Source organism: Bufo bufo, chromosome 11, assembly GCF_905171765.1.
Source record: "Bufo bufo chromosome 11, aBufBuf1.1, whole genome shotgun sequence".
NCBI classification, from domain to species: domain Eukaryota; kingdom Metazoa; phylum Chordata; class Amphibia; order Anura; family Bufonidae; genus Bufo; species Bufo bufo.
The window spans coordinates 95,720,777-95,743,464 of NC_053399.1; the positions used below are offsets into that span (position 1 = coordinate 95,720,777).

The window sequence follows — 22,688 nt, forward strand, 5'->3', positions numbered from 1 at the left end:
AAATACGCAGCTTTCCAAATTACTGGCCCTGGAAAGGTTGCCATTTAGGTTTGTGGACACTGAGGCCTTCCGCAGCCTGATGTCGGCGGCCGTACCACTTTACGCAGTCCCCAGCCGCCACTATTTTTCAAGGTGTACCATGCCCGCCTTACACCAACATGTGTCCCGAAACATCACACGTGCCCTGACCAACGCAGTTGCCACGGACACATGGGCAAGTGCATTCGGCCAGGGACGCTACATTTCCCTGACGGCACACTGGGTGAATGTTGTGGAGGCCGGGAGAGAGTCGTACCCTGGGATGGCACAGGTGCAACCGACATCAAGGATTGCGGGCCCTACATCGGTCATGGTTTCCGCCAGCACCTACATTAGTGGCTTTAAACCACACTTCTCCACCTCCGCCTCCACTTCCACCTCCGATTTATCCGCGTGCAGCACCAGTCAGTCATCAGTCGGTAGCTGGAAGCAGTGTTGCAGTGGGGAAGAGGCAACAGGCCGTGCTGAAGCTGATATGCTTAGGGGACAAACAGCACACCGCCGCAGAGCTGTGGCGGGGGATAAGAGACCAGACTGAACTGTGGCTCTCACCACTCAACCTACAACCAGGCATGGTGGTGTCTGATAATGGCCGTAACTTGGTGGCAGCTTTGTAGCTCGGCAAACTCAGACACATCCCATGCCTAGCCCACGTATTCAACCTTCTGGTTCAGCGGTTTCTCAAAACCTACCCCAATTCACCTAGCTACTGTTAAAGGTTTGCCTCGTGTGTGCACATTTCCGCAAGTAATCGACAGCTTCAGCTGGTCTGTCAACGCTGCAGCAGCACTTGAAATTATCAGCTCACCGGCTGTTGTGCGACGTGAGCATGCGCTGGAACTCCACGTTCCACATGTTGTCTAGGCTTTGTGAGCAGCAGAGGGCAGTAGTGGAATACCAGCTGCAACATGGTAGTCGCCTTTACAGTCAGCTTCCGCTATTCACAAGCGAGGAGTGGGCATGGTGCGGCAGGCGCAGCACTATGGAGTGCCTTTTGCGCTGTGGCATTAGAAGAATTCTGATATCTCTGACTTTTAGTCTATCCAGACTGTCTGTTACTCTGCAATTCCTCTAGCGCCGTTCTATGGAAACAGTAGGTTTAAAGAGCACACCAAATGCTTGAAATAACTTCTTTATTATTATGATCTGGTATGGTTGTATGATATTTGGATTGCAATATGGAATTTCAATGGTTGCAATTGTTTATTGTTTTTGCAGTTTGCAATTGGTGGAACTGTAAGTAAACACACATATAACTGGTTCAGTATACCGTTCTAATCGCTATATTAACAGTAGGAACATTATATAACTGTTTTAAATACCTATTTTGGCCTCTCTGCTGCCATAAAACACTGCTCTTAGTGCAGTGAATGTCTGTTCAGCTTCTCTCTTTGGTGAATAATGATTTCTAGCAGCTCCTGCTAGGGGAATTTCCCACACAGGCAGTTTGTGAGGCTGGCTGTAATTGGTTAAAACTCCTGGGCTGTGTGAGGCTGGCTAGGATTGGTCAAGACTCCTGCCCAGCAACAACAGTTTAACTGTATGCTTTCTGTTGTTTCTGCTGTGTCATTGAGCTTACCTTACATTATATAATGAATCTTTAACACACAAACATAGGAACTGTATTAAAGTTATTGGTAGGTCTAGCTGTATAAACACACAAGCTATATTAGCAACCTAGGACAGGTCTTAGCTGGCCAGCTACACATGAATGTCTAACCTCTGTGAGGTTTTAAGAAACTTTGAGGAATCCACACAGATGGTGAGCGGCGATAACGTTATTATCAGCGTAACCATCCCACTTCTGTGTCTACTCAAATGCTCGCTGCTCACAATTAAGGACGACGCTTTGCACGTGGAAGAGGTGGAAATGGGGGATGAAGACATTACACAGGGTGATAGCCAGACCATCCTCAGTTCGTCTTCTCAGCGCGAATTGGACGATTAAGAGGAGGAGCAGGAGACGGTTGCCTCAGCTACAGATGTTAGTACCCATGGAAGTTTAATTTCATCTGTTCTGCGTGGGTGGGCAGAAGAAGAGGAAGAGGAGATTGAGAGTGATCCTCCTGATGATGACAGCGAAGTCTTGCCTGTTGGTACTCTGGCACACATGGCTGACTTCATGCTAGGCTGCCTTTCCCGCGACCCGTGCGTTATATGCATTTTAGACAACACGGATTACTGGTTGTTCACCCTTCTCGACCCCTGCTACAAAGACAACTTCTCATCTCTCATTCCTCTGCTGGAGAGGATGAGCAAAACAGTGCAATACCAGAAGGTCCTTGTTGAAAAGTTGCTCCAAAAATTTCCATCTGACAACGCTGGCGGCAGAATCCGTACTTCCTTGGCCAATCGAGGATGGGAGACAAGAGGAACATGCAGCAGTTCCAACAGAGGCATGGCAACACTCTCCAAAGCCTGGGACAGTTTCATGACACCCCGCCAGCACCCTCACCCTAATGCGCGGCCTACTGTCACAAGTTTTGGAAGATGGTGAAGGAGTACAGAGCAGACCGTGTCAGCGTCCTCAATGATCCCTCAGTGCCTTACAACTACTGGGTGTCTAAGCTGGACACTTGGCACAAACTGGCGCTCTACGCTTTGGAGGTGCTAGTCTGCCCTGCCGCCAGAGTTTTGTCTGAGCGGGTATTTAGTTCTGCTGGTGGCATTATAACAGATAAGCGTATCCGCCTGTCAACTGAAAATGCTGACAGGTTGACTCTTAGGCCTCATGCACACGGCCGTTGTTTGGGCCCACCTGAGGAAAGCGGCTGAACATAAAGGCACTTTAAATGTGTTGTGTATAATGTACTGAATACACTGTATTCCCATGCACCCCTTCCACCACAAACAAGGGTATATGGTTGAATCTTCCTTTTCTCATCCCCCTTCTCCTCTTCCATCATATCAATACATGCTTATTCGTTGCATATAATGACCTCGCATATATGCCCTTCGCATATAATGTTTTACAGGGTCAGCTCACCAGCAGGCCCTCGCATATAATTTTTTAGAAGGTCAGCTCTGCTGCAGCCCCTTGCATATAATGTTTTTGTGGGTCAGCTACGCTGCATGCCCTCGCATATAATTTTTTAAAGGGTCAGCTCACCAGCAGTCCCTCGCAAATAATTTTTTACAGGGTCAGCTCACCAGCATGCCCTCGCATATAATTTTTTAGAGGGTCAGCTCACCAGCAGGCCCTCGCATATAATTTTTTAGACGGTTAGCTCACCAGCAGGCCCTCGCATATAATGTTTTACAGGGTCATTTCACCAGCAGGCCCTCGCATATAATTTTTTAGAGGGTCAGCTCAACAGCAGGCCCTCGCATATAATGTTTTACAGGGTCAGCTCACCAGCATGCCTTCACCTACAACCTTTTACAGGGTCAGCTCATCTGAAGGCCCTCAAATACAATGTTTTAGAGGGTCCGCTTACCTGCAGGCCTTCACATACAACATTTTAGAGGGTCAGCTTACCAGCAGGCCCGCACCTCAAGTATTTTACAGTGTCAGCTCACCTGAAGGCCCTCACATAAAAAAAAATGTGAGGGTCAGTTAACCTACAAGCCCTCACCTACAACCTTTTAGAGGGTCAGCTTACCAGCAGGCCCGCACCTAAAATCTTTTACAGGGTCAGCTCACCAGCAGGCCCGTACCTAAAATCTTTTACAGGGTCAGCTCACCAGCAGGCCCGCACCTAAAATCTTTTACAGGGTCAGCTCACCAGCAGGCCCGCATCTAAAATCTTTTACAGGGTCAGCTCACCAGCAGGCCCGCACCTCAAATCTTTTACAGGGTCAGATCACCTGAAGGCCCTCGCATATAATTTTTTAGAGGGTCCGCTCACCAGCAGGGACCGCACCTAAAATCTTTTACAGGGTCAGCTCACCAGCAGGCCAGCACCTAAAATCTTTTACAGAGTCAGCTCACCAGCAGGCCATCGCATATAATGTTTTACAGCAGCGGTGGGGAACCATTTTGCTGCCAAGGGCCATTTGGATATTTGTAACATCATTCGGGGGCCATACAAAATTCTCAATAAAAATTTTTTACTGCTGTATTTGGTCAAACATATAATTGACTTAGGGATAAGTTACAGAAATTGCACTTCAATTAAAATAATCTAGATTGCTGTATTTTTGCAGCACAAAATAGCGCCTGCACTATATATATATACAGTATATTACATACAATACAGGCGCCATATTGACCACACATAGCAGTCTAATTTTTAAGTTCAGAATGTTACTTATTTGACATTAATGGCAGGAAGCTAAACCCAGGGGGTCCAGAGAGGGGTTCACCCAGCTTTCACTCTCCCTGCCTCTTTCTTCGCAACTGTCCCTGCCTTTGTCCCTTTCTCAGCAAAATATCTGCCCCCACCTCCATCAGCCTGAAATCAGCCTCCTATCAGACCCCCCAGGCCTACATCAGCCTCAGATCAGACTCCCATCAGACCTCTAAGCCTCAGATTAGACCCCAATCAGACCCTTCCTAGCTTCAGATCAGACTCCCATCAGACCCCCAGCCTCAGACCAGACCCGGATCAGACGCCCAGCCTCAGATCAGCCCCCATCAGACCCCCCAGGGTCAGATCAGCCCCTATAAGACCCCCCAGCCTCAGATCAGACCTTCATAATACCCTCCCTAGCCTCAGATCAGCCCCCATCAGACCCTCCCCAGCCTCAGATCAGCCCCCATCAGCCCCCCTAGTCTCAGATCAGACCCCTATCAAACCCCAGCCTCAGATCAGACACCCCAGCCTCAGATCAGACCCTCCCAAGCCTCAGATCAGACCCCCATCAGACCCTCCCCACCCTCCTTTAGCCTCAGATCAGCCCCAATCAGACATCAGATCAGATACTGTATTTAAGATAAACAAATAAACTTACCTCTCCAGCTCCGTACGGCGCTGCCTCTTGGCAGATTCACTTACCCTCCCTGTTCTTCTTCCTGCCGCACTATATTGTCACCGCACAGCGTCAGGTCATAGTGCACGTCTACGTGCACTGCGTCCTGACGCTGGATGTGTCAGGACACAGTGTGGGGCTGAAAGAAGACCAGGGAAGGTGAGGACAGCCAGTGCAGTGCTGTTCTCACCTTCCTGTGCCTCCCGGATGCTAATGACTGCTTCCATAATGGAAGGGGTCATAAGCATTTTCACATTATGTTCTGGCAGGGGGCCGGGGGCCACATGAAATGATACCGTGGGCCGCATACGGCCCTCGGGGCGGAGGTTCCCCACCCCTGTTTTACAGGATCAGCTCACCAGCAGGCCCTCGCATATAATTTTTTAGAGGGTCAGCTCACCAGCAGGCCCTCGCATATAATGTTTTACAGGGTCATCTCACCAGCAGGCCTTCACCTACAATCTTTTACAAGGTCAGCTCACCTGAAGGCTCTCGCATATAATGTTTTAGAGGGTCAGCTCACCAGCAGGTCCTCGCATATAATGTTTTAGAGGGTCAGCTCACCAGCAGGCCCACACCTAAAATCTTTTACAGGGTCAGCTCACCAGCAGGCCGGCACCTCAAATCTTTTACAGGGTCATCTCATCACCAGGCCCTTTCATATAATTTTTTAGAGGATCAACTCACCAGCAGGCCCACACCTAAAATCTTTAACAGGGTCAGCTCACCAGCAGGCCCGCACCTAAAATCTTTTACAGGGTCAGCTCACCAGCAGGCCCGCACCTAAAATCTTTTACAGGGTCAGCTGACCTGCAGGCCCACACCTAATTATACCTAATAGGTAATTTGCGCGAATGCTGCCTTCCTTGGATGTGGTAGCCGTAGCTGTTTCTCAGGCTCCCTCTCTGGAATCGAACCCTGATTCCCCATTACCCGTAGTCACCATGGTTTGTGCTGACAATAACATCGAAAGTTAATAGGCCAGTCATCCGAATGGATCTTCGCCGTCACGGGGATGTGCGATCGGCTCCAGGTTATCTAGAGTCACCAAAGCGGCAGCGGGCTCTCATCCATAATGTTTTAGATGGTCAGATCAGCAGGCCCTTGCTCCAAATGTTTTTGAGGGTCACCATCAGGCCATCAATCATAATTTTTCAAGGCTGTGTATGATGCCCTCCTTTATGTGTAATAAAGGGTGTATTGGAGTGCCGGTTCCTTGTAATTTTTGGCAGCCCTTTCACTTAGTGCATAGGCTTTATGACTGTAGGAGTCCCACTACCTGAACTATTGTACCACAATGTGAGTGAGGCCCTCCATTATGTGATATACAGGCTGTATCGGCGTGCCTCTTCCTTGGGGGGGGCAGAAAACCAGTCAGTATCTGGTGTGGCCATCGTTTGTCTCAGGCAGTGCAAGACATCTCAGTTATATAGAGTCGACCAGGTTGTTGATTGTGGCCTGTGGAATGTTGGTCCACTCCTCTTCTGTGCGAAATTGCAGAATATTGGCAGGAACTGGAACACGCTGTCGTATACGCTGATCCAGAGCATCCCAAACATGCCCAATGGGTGACATGTCCGGTGAGTATGCTGGCCATGCAAGAACAGGGATGTTTTCAGCTTCCAGGAATTGTGTACAGATCCTTGCAATATGGGGCCGTGCATTATCACGCTGCAACATGAGGTGATGGTCGTGGATGAATGGCACAACAGTGGGCCTCAGGATCTCGTCATGGGATCTCTGTGCATTCAAAATGCCATCAATAAAATGCACCTGTGTTTGTTGTGCATAACATACACCTGCCCATACCATAATCCCACCGCCACCATGGGTCACTCGATTCACAACACTGACGTCAGCAAACCGCTCACCCACACAATGCCACACGCGCTGTCTGCCATCTGCCCTGAACATTGAAAACCGGGACGCCATCGCCAGACGCCATCCAATGTGAGCATTTTCCCACTCAAGTCGGTTACGACGACGAACTGCAGTCAGGTCTAGACCCCGATGAGGACGACGAGCAGATGAGCTTCTCTGAGACGGTTTCTGACAGTTTGTGCAGAAATTCTTTGGTTATGCAAACCGGTTGTTGCTGCCGCTGTCCGGGTGGCTGGTCTCCGACGATCATGGAGGTGAACATGCTGGATGTGGAGGTCCTGGGCTGGGGAGGTTACACGTGGTCTGCGGTTGTGAGGCCGGTTGGATGTACTGCCAAATTCTCTGAAACGCTTTTGGAGACGGCTTATGGTAGAGAAGTGAACATGGGCAACAGGTCTGATAGACATTGCGTAGTGCTTCCATAGTGTTCCGTTCCGTGCTTCCATTCTGCATCTCCGGATTTGCGGACCCATTGAAGTGAATGGGTCCACATCCGTGATGAGGAATGCACACGGAACGGTGCCCGTGTATTGAGTGTTATATTTTTGTACATAGGAGCAGTATTATAGTAGTTGTGTTCTTGTACATAGGATGCAGTATTATAGTAGTTATATTCTTGTACATAGGAGCAGTATTATAGTAGTTATATTCTTGTACATAGGAGCAGTATTATAGTAGTTATATTCTTGTACATAGGAGGCAGTATTATAGTAGTTATATTCTTCTACATAGGAGCAGTATTATAGTAGTTATATTCTTCTACATAGGAGCAGTATTATAGTAGTTATATTCTTCTACATAGGAGCAGTATTATAGTAGTTATATTCTTCTACATAGGAGCAGTATTATAGTAGTTATATTCCTGTACATAGAAGCAGTATTATAGTAGTTATATTCTTGTACATAGGAGCAGTATTATAGTAGTAATATTCTTGTACATAGGAGCAGTATTATAGTAGTTATATTCTTGTACATAGGAGCAGTATTATAGTAGTTATATTCTTCTACATAGGAGCAGTATTATAGTAGTTATATTCTTGTACATAGGAGCAGTATTATAGTAGTTATATTCTTCTACATAGGAGCAGTATTATAGTAGTTATATTCTTGTACATAGGAGCAGTATTATAGTAGTTATATTCTTGTACATAGGAGCAGTATTATAGTAGTTATATTCTTGTACATAGGAGGCAGTATTATAGTAGTTATATTCTTCTACATAGGAGGCAGTATTATAGTAGTTATATTCTTCTACATAGGAGGCAGTATTATAGTAGTTATATTCTTGTACATAGGAGCAGTATTATAGTAGTTATATTCTTGTACATAGGAGCAGTGTTATAGTAGTTATATTCTTGTACATAGGAGCAGTATTATAGTAGTTATATTCTTGTACATAGGAGCAGTATTATAGTAGTTATATTCTTGTACATAGGAGCAGTATTATAGTAGTTATATTCTTGTACATAGGAGGCAGTATTATAGTAGTTATATTCCTGTACATAGGAGCAGTATTATAGTAGTTATATTCTTGTACATAGGAGCAGTATTATAGTAGTTATATTCTTGTACATAGGAGCAGTATTATAGTAGTTATATTCTTGTACATAGGAGCAGTATTATAGTAGTTATATTCTTGTACATAGGAGGCAGTATTATAGTAGTTATATTCTTGTACATAGGAGCAGTATTATAGTAGTTATATTCTTGTATATAGGAGGCAGTATTATAGTAGTTATATTCTTGTACATAAGAGCAGTATTATAGTAGTTATATTCTTGTATATAGGGGCAGTATTATAGTAGTTATATTCTTGTACATAGGAGCAGTATTATAGTAGTTATATTCTTGTACATAGGAGCAGTATTATAGTAGTTATATTCTTGTATATAGGAGGCAGTATTATAGTAGTTATATTCTTGTACATAGGGGCAGTATTATAGTAGTTATATTCTTGTACATAGGAGCAGTATCATAGTAGTTATATTCTTGTACATAGGAGCAGTATTATAGTAGTTATATTCTTGTACATAGGGGCAGTATTATAGTAGTTATATTCTTGTACATAGGAGGCAGTATTATAGTAGTTATATTCTTGTACATAGGAGCAGTATTATAGTAGTTATATTCTTGTATAGAGGAGGCAGTATTATAGCAGTTATATTCTTGTACATAGATGGCAGTATAATAGTATTTATATTCTTGTACATAGGAGCAATATTATAATAGTTAAATTTTTGTACATAGGAGCAGTATTATAGTAGTTATATTCTTGTACATAGGAGCAGTATTATAGTAGTTATATTCTTGTACATAGGAGCAGTATTATAGTAGTTATATTTTTGTACATAGGAGCAGTATTATAGCAGTTATATTCTTCTACAAGGGGGAATATTGTAGTAGTTCCATGAGTATTTTACAGTATTGTAGTAATTATAAGTGTGTGCATAGAGGTAGCATTACATAACTATTTATAACCTATCACTGCACCCTCTTTAGTAATATTGTTATTGTGACTTACAGGTGCAGCATACCCCCTTTGGCCATTTTTAGCAGAATTCCAGATAAGATGTGTAATGTTCTGTGGTTTGGACTGATACATGTGGTTGTAAGCAGGTGAGGTCAGAAAAGGTCAGCACTTTACATGTATTCGAGCTCTTGGTGTCCTGGAGTGGTGTAATGATACGTACTTGGTATGAGGCACACTTTATCCTACGCCAGCAGGCTTCATACCTTATTTCAGAGAGTGCTACATTTTACAGCTGCCAGCCTGGGTGGTGTATTAATAGCCAAAGAGGAGAGGGGAGGGATGGTCAAGGATTGAGGTCTCCAGAGGAATCTGCTGAGGGTCTCCACCTCACCCCTTCTTTAGATAGAACCATATACACTTAGTAACTCGTCCTACACAACATGTGTTTAGGAGTGGTTTTCTTCAAACATTCGTGGTGAGGTTGGATCTCCTCTATAAATTGAACATTTCCTAATATGACATATAAAAAGAGGTTATCCAATATTGCTCGCCTCATTACATTTTAGCACCACTTTTGGACCCTCTTTGTAAAAATTAGACATCTACTGACCATGGCGCCAAAGAGTGTCATTTGAGGTAATATCTTGAAGGACACCACATCCAGATGAAGGATTGTCAGAAGAGAGTAGTGGTCATGTTTTTGGAATTACTGCAAGTCCTCGGGGAGTCTCTGTTGACCATTCATATTATTCTAGATTGTGTTGTCATTTCGACCCATACGTTTGGCCTAAAGTGTGCACCTGGAATTATTTTATGGGACAATGACTAAGCCAAAAGAGTTTTTATAGTGCATTGTTTTATAGACTTTTCAGGGTGTAAACTGAGACCATATATGTACCGTAGGTATCACCATTCCAAAGAGGTTGTTAGGGTAAAAACATCTCATACATGACCCCTTCTACATCACCATGTTGTGTTATGTCTTCTTCCTATGTCTCTTACCTTTAGAAATTTCGGACCATATAGAGAACCATTATAAAATATATATTTATTGATTTACTGAATATTCTAAAACGATAGGAACGTTGAAATTACACCATTGAATGATAGAGGTGGACTCAATAGTTACCTTCGATTTATTTCAGTTCGATTATTTTAGATCATCACCATCGATATACTGTTGTTGGGGCTGTATACTATTAATTTGAAAATTGTCTAGATCCAATATGCTGCTATTTAGATATATCAACTGATGTCATTTACCTACATTTAGGATTTTATATGGTTTTAAAGCGAGTTCCATCGTTTTAGAATATTCAGTACATCAATAAATATATATTTTATAATGGTTCTCTATATGGTCCGAAATTTCTGAGAGTGCCCTGCTCCTTAACCCCTTTGTTCTCATTTTATAGTGATCGAGTGAGTGTTCTCGATTGGTGAGGTGCACCTTTTTTGGTTTGCAGATAGCCTTGTGCGACATCTGTTTAACTTCTTTGAAATGTATTGCGTAGTATCTCCCCTCAATATACAGATGTAGATCTACAAAAAAGATTCTATTATGACGATGTCCTGGGAGACTTGTCCTTCTAAATTTTCATCCCCATCCTTTTTTCATGAAGCTTCATCATATATTCTTCAGCCATTTGTTTGCTAAATTTGCTAAATTTGCAGTGTCTTTGGAGGCTGAAGTCCTTCAGTATATAGGATGTCTTCTGTGATATGTATGCCCTTGTCTTTGATACTTATTGGGAGCTCACAGTCCTAGAAGCCATGGAAACTGCTTAAAAACAGATCACGTGGCTACGTATGTATGTTGTCTTAGATGATGGAACATTTTTAGACCTTCAAACCCTCTAGAATATGTGAAGATGCTCAGATATGTTCAAACTTCTAGATGACATCGTGTGCTATGTATTTGTAGAAGACTTCTTCACGCCCTCTTAAGACACAGTACAGTAAACTCCGCTCCTTTTGGGTTCACAAGTAATACTGCACATTCCTTTAACATTTTTAATAAGCATCTTCAAATTGGGCAAAGAATCCAGACTTCAAGAGCTGCAACCATGATTACAGCCCAAATCGTTAACTTACAAACTAATTTCCTTCTCAGATACTGCCTAAACAACCAAAGTGCCCTATATTGGTTCCTCTATAAGCGTCCATATTGCGGATCCGCAATACACAAGGCCGGAACCCCCATAGAACTGGGACATGTTCTATTTTTTTCCGGAGCCACGGATCGGAAGATCGGGGCCGCGCTCCGGAAATGCGAATGCGGACAGCACACTGTGTGCTGTCCGCATCTCTTCTGGCCCCATAGAGAATGAATGGGTCTGCACCCGTTTCGCAACGTTGCGGAACGGATCCAGACCTATTCTACGGACGTCTGAATGGAGCCTAAGGCCTTTTTTTAAAATTTACGTTCCATTTTTTGCGTTTCGTCTACAGTGCGCATACGGAACCATTCATTTTAATGGGTCCGCAAAAAAACGGAAGGCACTCTGTATGCATTCCGTTTCCGTATTTCTGTATTTACATTCTGATCAAAGATAGAACATGTCCTATTATTGTCCGCATCATGGACAAGGATAGTACTGTTCTATTACGGGCCAGGTGTTCCGTTCCGCAAAAAAACAGAATGCACACGGATGTCATCCGTATTTTTAGCGGATCCGTTTTTTTGCAGACCGCAAAATACTGGAAAAGACTGACAGTCGTGTGCAAGAGGCCTAACAGTGACTCCCTTGAATGGTGTGGACTGGACCGCTTACATACATAGAGCCGGGCAAAGCATGCCCATGAATTGTAATGGTAGCTATAGTGATCCTATGAACAATACCTGATAGAGTTGTACTAAAATAGTACCAACATGAATAGTGCTAATATGAGTGCCCCCCCCTCTACTACGATTATAAACATTGTAAGACTTCCGGTTCCGGCGCCAACAAGAGAGGCAGCATGTGTTAGGAGCTCCGCTCCCTGGGGCACTGCGGACCCAGAATCATTGTTAAACTGGCTGCCTGCTCGTCTTGGTCGGCCAGAACAATCAATCAGTGTGAGTGACCACCTGTTTATGGACCGCTTTCTCATACACATGAAAAAAAAAACTCCCGCCAAGCATAGTACGGCACCAGCGGACGGCAAAATGGCGGCGGATGCGGTGGAGATATAGGACCCCAGCTCCTCGCCTTGTGGGGAACCAAGCGATCATAGCGCAGATCCAGAGTTCGACAAAAGTGACCTGGACTACAAACATCTAGCGATCGAAGTAGCCGCACGTCTCCTTCCAGATCTGCAGAAAGCTCTGTCATCCACCATTGCCCAATCTTTTGCAGCCTTGCAGGCTGAAGTTACACTTCATTTCACTAACTTGAGGAGCTAGAGCTGAAAATGCAAGGAGTAGAAGTGCAAGCTGACACACTTCAGTCGCAACTACATAAAGCTCTAGCTGAGAACAACAAGCTGTGGGACGACCTCGAGAATCGCTTGAGACGCAGCAACTTGAGAATTGTCGGACTCACCGAATCCATTCCGGCCAAAGATCTGGTCTTAATCTGTGAGTTAGAATTACCTGAGGCTCTTGGTATATCGTCTCGCTGCAAAGTTGAGAGAGCCCATAGGGCATGCCCCATACACCCGATTCCAGACAACTGACCACTACCGCACTACAAACGCCCAGAAAAGCCAGACCGCGACAGGTCATAGTTAAATATCTGGACTACTCGGATAAGGCTACTATTTTACGGGCTTACAAACAAAATGGCGGTCAGGTCATGGTAAGAAACCAGCGTATTTTATTCTTTGGAGACTTCTCCGTTGAGGTATCTAGGCGCAGATGCGCTTTCATCCCTATATGCTCAGCACTAGTTAAACAAGGCACTCGCTTTGCACTGATGTTCCCGGCTGTTCTGAAGATTTTCAACTCCGACGGATCCACCACAACATACGCAGACCCGGAGACAGCATCTAAAAAACTAAAGATCTTCTACCAAGGGCCTGCGCGACTACCAGCACTCACTTTCATGGAGGTACCAGATCCATCAAGAGACGCCCTACCGCCACGCAGAAGACCCGATCTACGCCCAAGACCCTCCATATCACCTTGCCCTTTTGACAGGGATAACTCCTCGCTCCTCATTGCAGATGGACTATATCACGGTCCACACTGAGGAATTGGCAATGGCGGGAAGGTACGTTTGCGCCGGCAGGAATTGATCTCAGCCTTAGACGCCATTACCCTATTTTAATACATCCGGCTGCCGCTGGACATCGGGTGCGCAGGTTGAAGGTATTAAAATGTATATGTTAGGCCGGCGAGAGTACTCTCTTTTGGCTATGTATGTTTCTGTCCCGGGCTCCCTTGACATGTGGGGATAGTCAATGTATTACACTCCTTAGACTGAGAACACAAAATACTGAGACAATGGCTCTGGTCTTGTCATGTATGTGGTGACTATTTTATGGCCCCTACATACATGATATATTCAGCCCTTTGACATGCGGACCACATGAGCCAAGCTGGAAAGGAGTCGCATACTACATCATACCCCTGGTTATGTTGCTGATCTACTTATAGTCCTAAAAATAAGGGCAAAGAGGGGGGAAAATAAAAGATTTTAAAAATCCTACCTTGCTGACACATATCTAGGGCCCCCGAGTGGTGGGAGGTTATGACCTGATTTCTTGAAATGTTTATTTGTGTTCAACGCCCCGTGGAGTGCTAATACTTATATTCTCATATTGTGCTTCTTGTTGGAAAAAGTGAAGACCAAATTCACGGTTTGAGATATATACGTTTTCTCAGTTGAAGGATGAGGTGATGGCTATCACCTTATCTACCTTCATGAAGTTAGTGTTACAAGTTGTTGTTAAGGGGGGGGGGGATGTGGGATAGTGGGCTTGTGTTCTCTCCAATGTCAAAGTCGTATATCCTATCCCGATCGGATGCCCTCAATGGCTGATCACATAAAAATAGTTTCGTGGAATGTGAAGGGCAAAAGAATGATGATACTGAAACATCTGAAACGTTTGCATACAGTTATCGCACTGTTGCAGGAGACGCATCTGACACTTGCTGACTTTCCGTGAATGAAACGTATCTGGGTGGGGGAGGTCCTAGGATCACCTGCAGAGGGGAAAAAAGACGGGGTTTCTAATCCTGCTGAAACGGGGTCTTACATATACTGTGTTGAATCATTCCCACGATGACAAAGGCCGGGTGTCACATTCTCACCTCTCGTCACCTTCGGGTGACCTAATCATATTAACATCTACGGTCCTAACACTCATGCTACAGATTTCTTTACAGCCCTGGGGCACCAAATATTGCAAGATCCTGTCAAACAAAAAATTGTTGGTGGAGATATGAACACAGCTCTTAATCGTGTAGAGGATAGACAAAGAGGGGGCCTTTCAAACACTACCTCACCTCCAGGAGACCAGAGACTAACACATTTCTTGGGAGATACTGGTCTAATGGATGTGTGGAGAACCTTTCACCCTGAAAGCAGGGAATACACCCATTTTTCACACGCACATTGTTGCGCATTGACTACATTTTAACTAACAGAGACAATATTGGTCAGTTTTCCAAACCTACAATTGAAGATTTAGTAATCTCGGACCATGCACCAATATCACTTTTGCTACACGTGAGTTCCCCTAAAGGCACAGATTTTATATGGAGGTTTCCCTCATCCTTAATATAAGATTAAAATTTTTGGGATATCCTCAGAGGATGGTGGCTTGAATATAAATCAGACAATGAAGAATCTACTAGCCCCCAATTGCTGTGGGATGCGGGGAAAGCAGTCCTTAGAGGTCGAATCATTGCATACATGTATAGTGAGAAAGCTACCATTAAAAAAGAACTTAGCCAACTAAATGATAACCTGAAAACATCATACACAGCGTTCAGGGTCACCCGTTCTCCGGCCCTACTGAAAAAATGGCAGACGGCCAAGCTAGACTATGAGACTACATTTAGGAAATGGGAAACTATAGCCCAATCCAAATGGGAGGCCCATCTATTTAGACACGGCAACAAAGCTGGCAAACTTCTAGCTGCCTTGGCAAAGGGTAGCAAACCGGTGAAAAATATAGGTACCCTCAGGGACGATTCAGGGAAACTATGTTCCAGCCCTCAAGGTGTTAATACCATATTAAGAGATTTTTACGCTGCATTATATAAAGAGCCTAGTGTCACCGCCAGTTCTGTGAGAAGGTCTGGCAGACGTCCTTCTCTATCTCTTGCATGACGTTCTTTGTTTTGGTTTCACTTTGTCATCTCCTTTCCTTCTCCCAGGTGTCACCTATTTAGACTAATCGTCTCCCTTTTATATTCCCTCCCATACTGCCTCACTTTGCGGTTTAAACTACTTCCTGGCTGCTGCTGTTTGCTCAGATAAGTCTTTTCCTTTATTGTGTTTCCTTGCTGGCTTGATTCTAGGTGACCCTGACTCCGTCCGTATTAAGTGCAGGGAGCCGGTGGTCGTGTCCCCTCACTATTATAGGGTTTTCAGGTGTCACACAGTCTTGGGTACGTGGGCATGCAATCGTCTATCATTGAGACCCTTGCATAGCATAGCAGTCAGGGAGAGCTCTTAGGGTTTTATAGGGCTCACCTATATGCTCCTTAGTTTGGGATCAAGCCAGTCGGACGTTTATTCATAAGTTCCAGCTATCTGCAACATCATCCGTGACACCTAGGCATCAAGGTAATAGAATGGAGGAATGGTTAAAAGAAGTCCCTCTAGCCACCCTATCAGACCTAGATAGAGGAACACTTAATGCACCAATAACAACAGAAGAAGTCAGACATACCATCAAAAACTTATCACTTGGGAAGGCTCCTGGCCCAGATGGGTATACTGGGGAATTTTTTCGCATCTTATCCCACGACATTGCCCCAACGCTATCTCAAATCTTTACTGGCTACATGCGGGGCTCAGATATCCCTCCACAAACGAACACAGCCCACATAAAAGTTCTCCCGAAACCAGGTAGAGACCCCACATCAGCAACTTCATACCGACCAATATCACTAATTAATGTAGACTTAAAGATTGCCTCGAAAATCCTAGCTGATAGATTAGCGTGCATCCTGTCTTCATTGATCTCTTCGGCTCAAGTGGGGTTTGTGCAGGGGAGAGCTGCGGTGACTAACTTGCGAAAGGTTTTGACAATCTTAGATGAAGTGAAACTACATCCCTTGGCTCATCCATCCCCGGCTATAATATCTATAGATGCTGAAAAAGCGTTTGATAATGTGAGCTGGGGGTGGCTGGGAGCCGTATTAGATCATATGGGATTTGTCGGTCCTTTCCGCAAATATATTACAACCTTATATATACGAACCCGCAGGCTAGGATCTACACGCCAGGATTCATTTTAAAACCATTCAGTCTTTATAAAGGGACTAGACAAGGGTGCCCGCTCTCCCCACTATTGTTCAACCTAGTGATAGAGCCTTTATCACGTAAAATTACCATCAGTGATCAAGTTGAAGGTATTAAAATAGGCAAAATTTCCATTAAACACGCACTCTTTGCCGATGACTTACTGATATTCCTAGAAAACCCAGAGAGAGACTTGACTAATGTTTTTCAACTTTTAGAAGACTTTGGCACAGTGTCGGGCTACAAAGTAAAAAGTCAGAAATCCTATTCCTAAGAAATTACTCACGCATGCAGAAATCTCATCGGCTAAACGTGGGGAAACACTAAAATGTCACTGTCTGAGCTTTTCAGGAGATTAGAGAAGCCAAACAAAAACCTCTTGCGGAAACTCTTTTTTCACCTTGGAAAAGAGATTTCCCTAATATCGAGGTGCAACAAACAATATTGCAGGGCTGGGAGAGGGTGAGAAAGGTTGTAATTAATGAGGGTCGGAGAGAAACGCAATTCCGAATGTTGCATAAAGCAATATACGGCTTCCAATTCTCCTCTCAAGCCCAGAATCAAAACAGAATAACTTGTTGCCCGAAATGTCATCTTGATAGATCTGACATGGTTCATGGGATTTGGTCCTGCCCGGAAACAACGAAATTCTGGAAATTAATAAAAAGCCAAATTAAAAAGTATTTAAAAATGTCCATTCCTAATACTCCTGAACTTATTCTGTTTCATGCCCCCCCCTCTCCCCCCGGAGCATAGGCACATACATCCAATTGTTCACATAATTATCCTGGCGGCCAGACGATGCCTATTCAATAATTGGCTCCAACCACGTGTGCCCTCAGCAAATGAAGTATTCCAACACATTAAAAAGTGCTTTGACTTGGAAAAAGTGGAGGCGGATACCCTTAGGGGTAAACGCATTAGTTCATTTTTTAAGAGGTGGGAAGGATTTATTCAAATAGTTTATTCAGATGCAGAACTGAGGGAACTAATGAAGCCTTTTCTATCTTCGGAATGGAAAACTGCAGGGACCCTGGGGAGACTTTTAATTGATTGAGGTTTAACGGCTAGTACGATTTGTTATATGGAGAGACATATAAGGTTACGGGGAGGGGGGGGGGATGTTATTGGTTTGCTCTGGTTGTAGAACTGTTTTTTTTTAACATCTTGAACATGTATACATTACTGTAATATTTTTATGGTATTCACTATACTACTGCTCTGTGTATTTATATACATAATTAGCATTGTTCCAAATGTGACATATATCATGCCTGTTAAATCTCTTTAAATCTCGTTAAAGATTATATACAGAAAAAATTTAAATACATTGTAAGCTGGGGTATTCCTGTTGCAACAGGTTATACTTTTCTTAATCAATAAGGTGCAATTGTTAGATATCCGGGGCAGGAGGGGGGGGGGGGGCAACCATTGGAACCCCCAGTTATCTCCAGAATGGGAGTTTACTGGCCCTGTTTTGAATGGCGTAGCGGTCCAAAAAGCACATTGTTGCACCATGGAAGTTCTATGGGACTACTAAAGAGAGCCAAGCTCTGTACTCGGCTACCTTCAGCAGTGCCATAGAGCTGAAAGGAGTAGCAGGTACCATCCTCAACGAAGGCAACCCAGTTCTTGAGATTGGTTATCTCCTATGCAACGGATAGAGAATAACTTGTTCTTTCAGGAACAACCTTTGAAGGAAATCTTAGACCAAGGCTGAAGAGGTTGAGACACAGCAATTGGACTTTTGGCCTCTTGTTCTGGACGGGGGCCAGCTCTAACTTCACCAGTCATCTTTTTGACATGTTGAAATGAAGATAAGTATGAATTGAAAACTTCATTTAAGACAAGTATGCCCTGCTTCTATACTTAGATGTGCAGTACTCAGATGGTGTCCAAGGTTGGATATTAACTCAGGACCCCAGAGTGCTAGCCACAGGTTTCTATGTCCATGAGCACATCTAGATGACCTTTAGATCTTGAAAGTGATCTTTAGATCTTCCTAGGGCCACGAGCTATAGGTAACCTTTAGATCATGCATGTGAATCTCCAATGTGTTGGCTAGATGTGTCAGTTCGGATGACTATGAACCTCAAACAATGATATTCACTAGGAGATATTTTGTGGGATCTCAGCTAAGCTGATAGGGGTGTGTCTGTCATCACAATGTTGACAGATTCCAAATGTCAACCCTCAGAATTCTCAGGAAGATGCAATGTATCTGTATGTAGGCTCAGCCTATAATCTGATGTTCAGAAGTGGAGTATCCTTTTAAATACAGGGTTTTAGCTATATTTGAGATACTGACACGGACAACGAGTGACTGAATTTTATGAACATATATGTTTTATAAAGTTTAGGAGAAGTACATATGTTTGATACACCTTGGCAGAACAGGAAGAATAGGAGGATCACAGTACAGGTCAACTCGGAGGAGCTGTCAGGAGCCCACTGTGGGCACTGTGGTTAGTGACACAGGGGTTAATAGTGTGGCTTCCGCTATACCTATCTGCCAGTTTTTGCTAGAACTACATATGAATGTAACATTAATTTCCATGGCTGGGGTGGTGACCAGAGTACAAGTCTCAAGCATCTACATGGTATTAAAAAAAACACCCCCACCATAAGTATATAAAGTGGATATCATTGTCTCAGTATGTCTACAGCATATGTAGCCTTCCAGCATGGCATCTTCTTCTAGCAGTAAGTCTTTAGTAGTATGACTCCTTCTCCACCCATCCTGAAAGTAAAAAGAAGACAATTAGATGTAGGTAACATAAAGATCAGATTCACCATTTATGACCAAAAAGAGCACCTTAAATTGGCCATACCCATTAGTCTACAGTTAATCGAAATGGACAATTTCAACCGAAACCATCATAAAAATTAACAATGAACTATCCTATTAGCCGACAATCGTGTGAAAAGAATTTGGCCATTTTCTAAAATTTCTGTTTGACTTTCAGTGGAAAGATTTTTCTTTGGAATAATGTCCCCATTAAGATTTGTCCTAGGAGGCAGTATTATAGTAGTATTATAGTAGTTATATTCTTGTACATAGGAGCAGTATTATAGTAGTTATATTCTTGTACATAGGAGCAGTATTATAGTAGTTATATTCTTGTACATAGGAGGCAGTATTATAGTAGTTATATTCTTGTACATAGGAGGCAGTATTATAGTAGTTATATTCTTGTATATAGGAGCAGTATTATAGTAGTTATATTCTTGTACATAGGAGGCAGTATTATAGTAGTTATATTCTTGTACATAGCAGGCAGTATTATAGTAGTTATATTCTTGTATATAGGAGCAGTATTATAGTAGTTATATTCTTGTACATAAGAGCAGTATTATAGTAGTTATATTCTAGTACATAGGAGCAGTATTATAGTAGTTATATTCTTGTATATAGGGGCAGTATTATAGTAGTTATATTCTAGTACATAGGGGGCAGTATTATAGTAGTTATATTATTGTACATAGGAGCAGTATTATAGTAGTTATATTCTTGTACATAGGAGCAGTATTATAGTAGTTATATTCTTGTACATAGGAGCAGTATTATAGTAGTTATATTCTTGTACATAGGAGCAGTATTATAGTAGTTATATTCTTGTACATAGGAGCAGTATTATAGTAGTTATAGTCTTGTACATAGGAGCAGTATTATAGTAGTTATATTCTTATACATAGGAGCAGTATTATAGCAGTTATATTCTTATACATAGGAGCAGTATTATAGTAGTTATATTCTTGTACATAGGAGCAGTATTATAGTAGTTATATTCTTGTACATAGGAGCAGTATTATAGTAGTTATATTCCTGTATATAGGAGCAGTATTATAGTAGTTATATTCTTGTACATAGGAGCAGTATTATAGTAGTTATATTCTTGTACATAGGAGGCAGTATTATAGTAGTTATTTTCTTGTACATAGGAGCAGTATTATTGTAGTTATATTCTTGTACATAGGAGCAGTATTATAGTAGTTATATTCTTGTATATAGGAGCAGTATTATAGTAGTTATATTCTTGTACATAGGAGCAGTATTATAGTAGTTATATCCTTGTACATAGGAGCAGTATTATAGTAGTTATATTCTTGTATATAGGAGGCAGTATTATAGTAGTTATATTCTTGTACATAGGAGCAGTATTATAGTAGTTATATTCTTGTACATAGGAGCAGTATTATAGTAGTTATATTCCTGTACATAGGAGCAGTATTATCGTAGTTATATTCATGTACATAGGAGCAGTATTATAGTAGTTATATTCTTGTACATAGGGGCAGTATTATAGTAGTTATATTCTTATACATAGGAGGCAGTATTATAGTAGTTATATTCTTGTACATAGAGGCAGTATTATAGTAGTTATATTCTTGTACATAGGAGCAGTATTATAGTAGTTATATTCTTGTACATAGGAGCAGTATTATAGTAGTTATATTCTTGTACATAGGAGCAGTATTATAGTAGTTATATTCTTGTACATAGGAGCAGTATTATAGTACTTATATTCTGGTAGACAGGGGGCAGTACTATTATCAGCGTATGTGGTCCGTTACCATCATGTTTTGCTGTGCCTCAGTTTTCTCACCTCCAGGATCACGGCGTAAGATCAGTTTGCGGACCTCATCATATAGAAATATGAGCAGACTGTACGGGAAGGCACAGAACCACCATGTCACCCTGTGAAACAGGAAAAGTCAATCATAACCCTTCCATCAGTAATAACCGGACACATTAGTGAAGGCCATCGAGCTTTGAACACCAGTGATTTAAAAAAAATACTGGGAAGTGATTCTGTATAGATGTTTTAAATCACTTTTTGGTGCTATTTGCTTATATTGAACCATATTGAATTTTGGCTTCTGCGTCAGGACTATAGTATAGTATTGTCTATGAGTATTAAAATTTTTGTGCTTGAGAAAAAGTTATGCTGCTAGCACCATCTGCTGGACATGCTACATACCGCCAGTATAAAACCAGCACACATAAATCAGATTAAACAAGCACAGATATGAAGTCATGATTTTTATGGCTTTATAATCTAATGGCAAACTCTTTGGATTAACTACTATTAACGGCACTGGGATAACGTATGATTTATGACTGTCTATCCTCTAAATGTGATGCATGATGGGTGAGACTGGTAATCACATATTAATGTCAGTGACTATGGTGTTAGAACATGGCTGATAACAGAAAGCAGCGGCTGTTACTGCATGATTGCTATGCTCACTTCAGTGGATACATTCGGAGGGCAACATCCATTCCAGGACAGTAGGACAGGAATGCGGCCAGCGCCGTCTCCTCCAGGAGACCAAATATCAGAATCCTGTTCCTGAAGAGACAGACAACATTGCATTGGTAGGATAGCTCAGAAATGTTCCTTTAAGACCAGAGATGTGAATACAGGAGGTTGACGTGACCCATGATAGGACTCCTTGGCATTGTCCTCACCCCAGGCAGGACAGAAGGTTGGGGTACTTTTTGGGAAGTCCCATGTTGAAAGTGTAAAAGACTGTCTTGATGAGGAACCTCTGTATTTAATGTCTCCATCATCCTGACACTTTTGGACCACAACCCAAGATTACTAATAATTATTGGCACCTGAATGTTGTGATTCCACCAAGAGCTCCTTACTTCATGCCTTGCTGGAAGACAGAGTTCCTTCTGGTTTTACAGATGATCAGGTCAGCCCATTGGACGACTACGATGCTGGCGAAGAACGCTGTGTGACAGGTGAACTCCACCACTTTCCGCTGCTCGTAGGTCTGGCAAGAATAACCAAGCGTTTGATGTTAGACATCACAGTACGGATAATGAACAACCTAAGACCTATAGTACACCAGGAGATCTTAAAACCAGTATATGTAGTGGTAACATAGGGGTATGAAGATGACTACCGGTAGTTGATTTATCTGGGACCCTCACCTGATGCAGTCTGCTGAGAGGAGTAGGAAGCCACCTACAG

General features: G+C 42.8%; 1 protein-coding gene and 1 long non-coding RNA gene across 3 annotated transcripts in view; one reads left to right on the top strand and one right to left on the bottom strand.

Moving 5' to 3' along the window:
* LOC120981771 overlaps window positions 1-22,688 on the top strand; it is a 67,804-nt gene that overhangs the window by 18,238 nt on the left and 26,878 nt on the right. Inside the window, exon 1 of one of the 2 annotated variants that reach the window (XR_005774745.1) lies at window positions 9,350-9,447. The exons of the other annotated variant lie outside the window; for it this stretch is intronic. This is a non-coding gene — a long non-coding RNA (uncharacterized LOC120981771). Of the gene's footprint in view, window positions 1-9,349; window positions 9,448-22,688 lie in introns of those variants that run through there. 2 annotated transcript variants of the gene reach the window in all.
* LOC120981733 (sodium/potassium-transporting ATPase subunit alpha-2) overlaps window positions 19,032-22,688 on the bottom strand; it is a 31,445-nt gene continuing 27,788 nt past the window's right edge. Inside the window, exons 20-23 of the mRNA XM_040411420.1 lie at window positions 22,358-22,488; window positions 21,954-22,055; window positions 21,309-21,400; window positions 19,032-19,441 (exon numbers count right to left, since the gene is read on the bottom strand). Coding sequence (XP_040267354.1) covers window positions 19,413-19,441; window positions 21,309-21,400; window positions 21,954-22,055; window positions 22,358-22,488 — 354 coding nt within the window. The 3' untranslated portion in view covers window positions 19,032-19,412. The remainder of the gene's footprint in view (window positions 19,442-21,308; window positions 21,401-21,953; window positions 22,056-22,357; window positions 22,489-22,688) is intronic.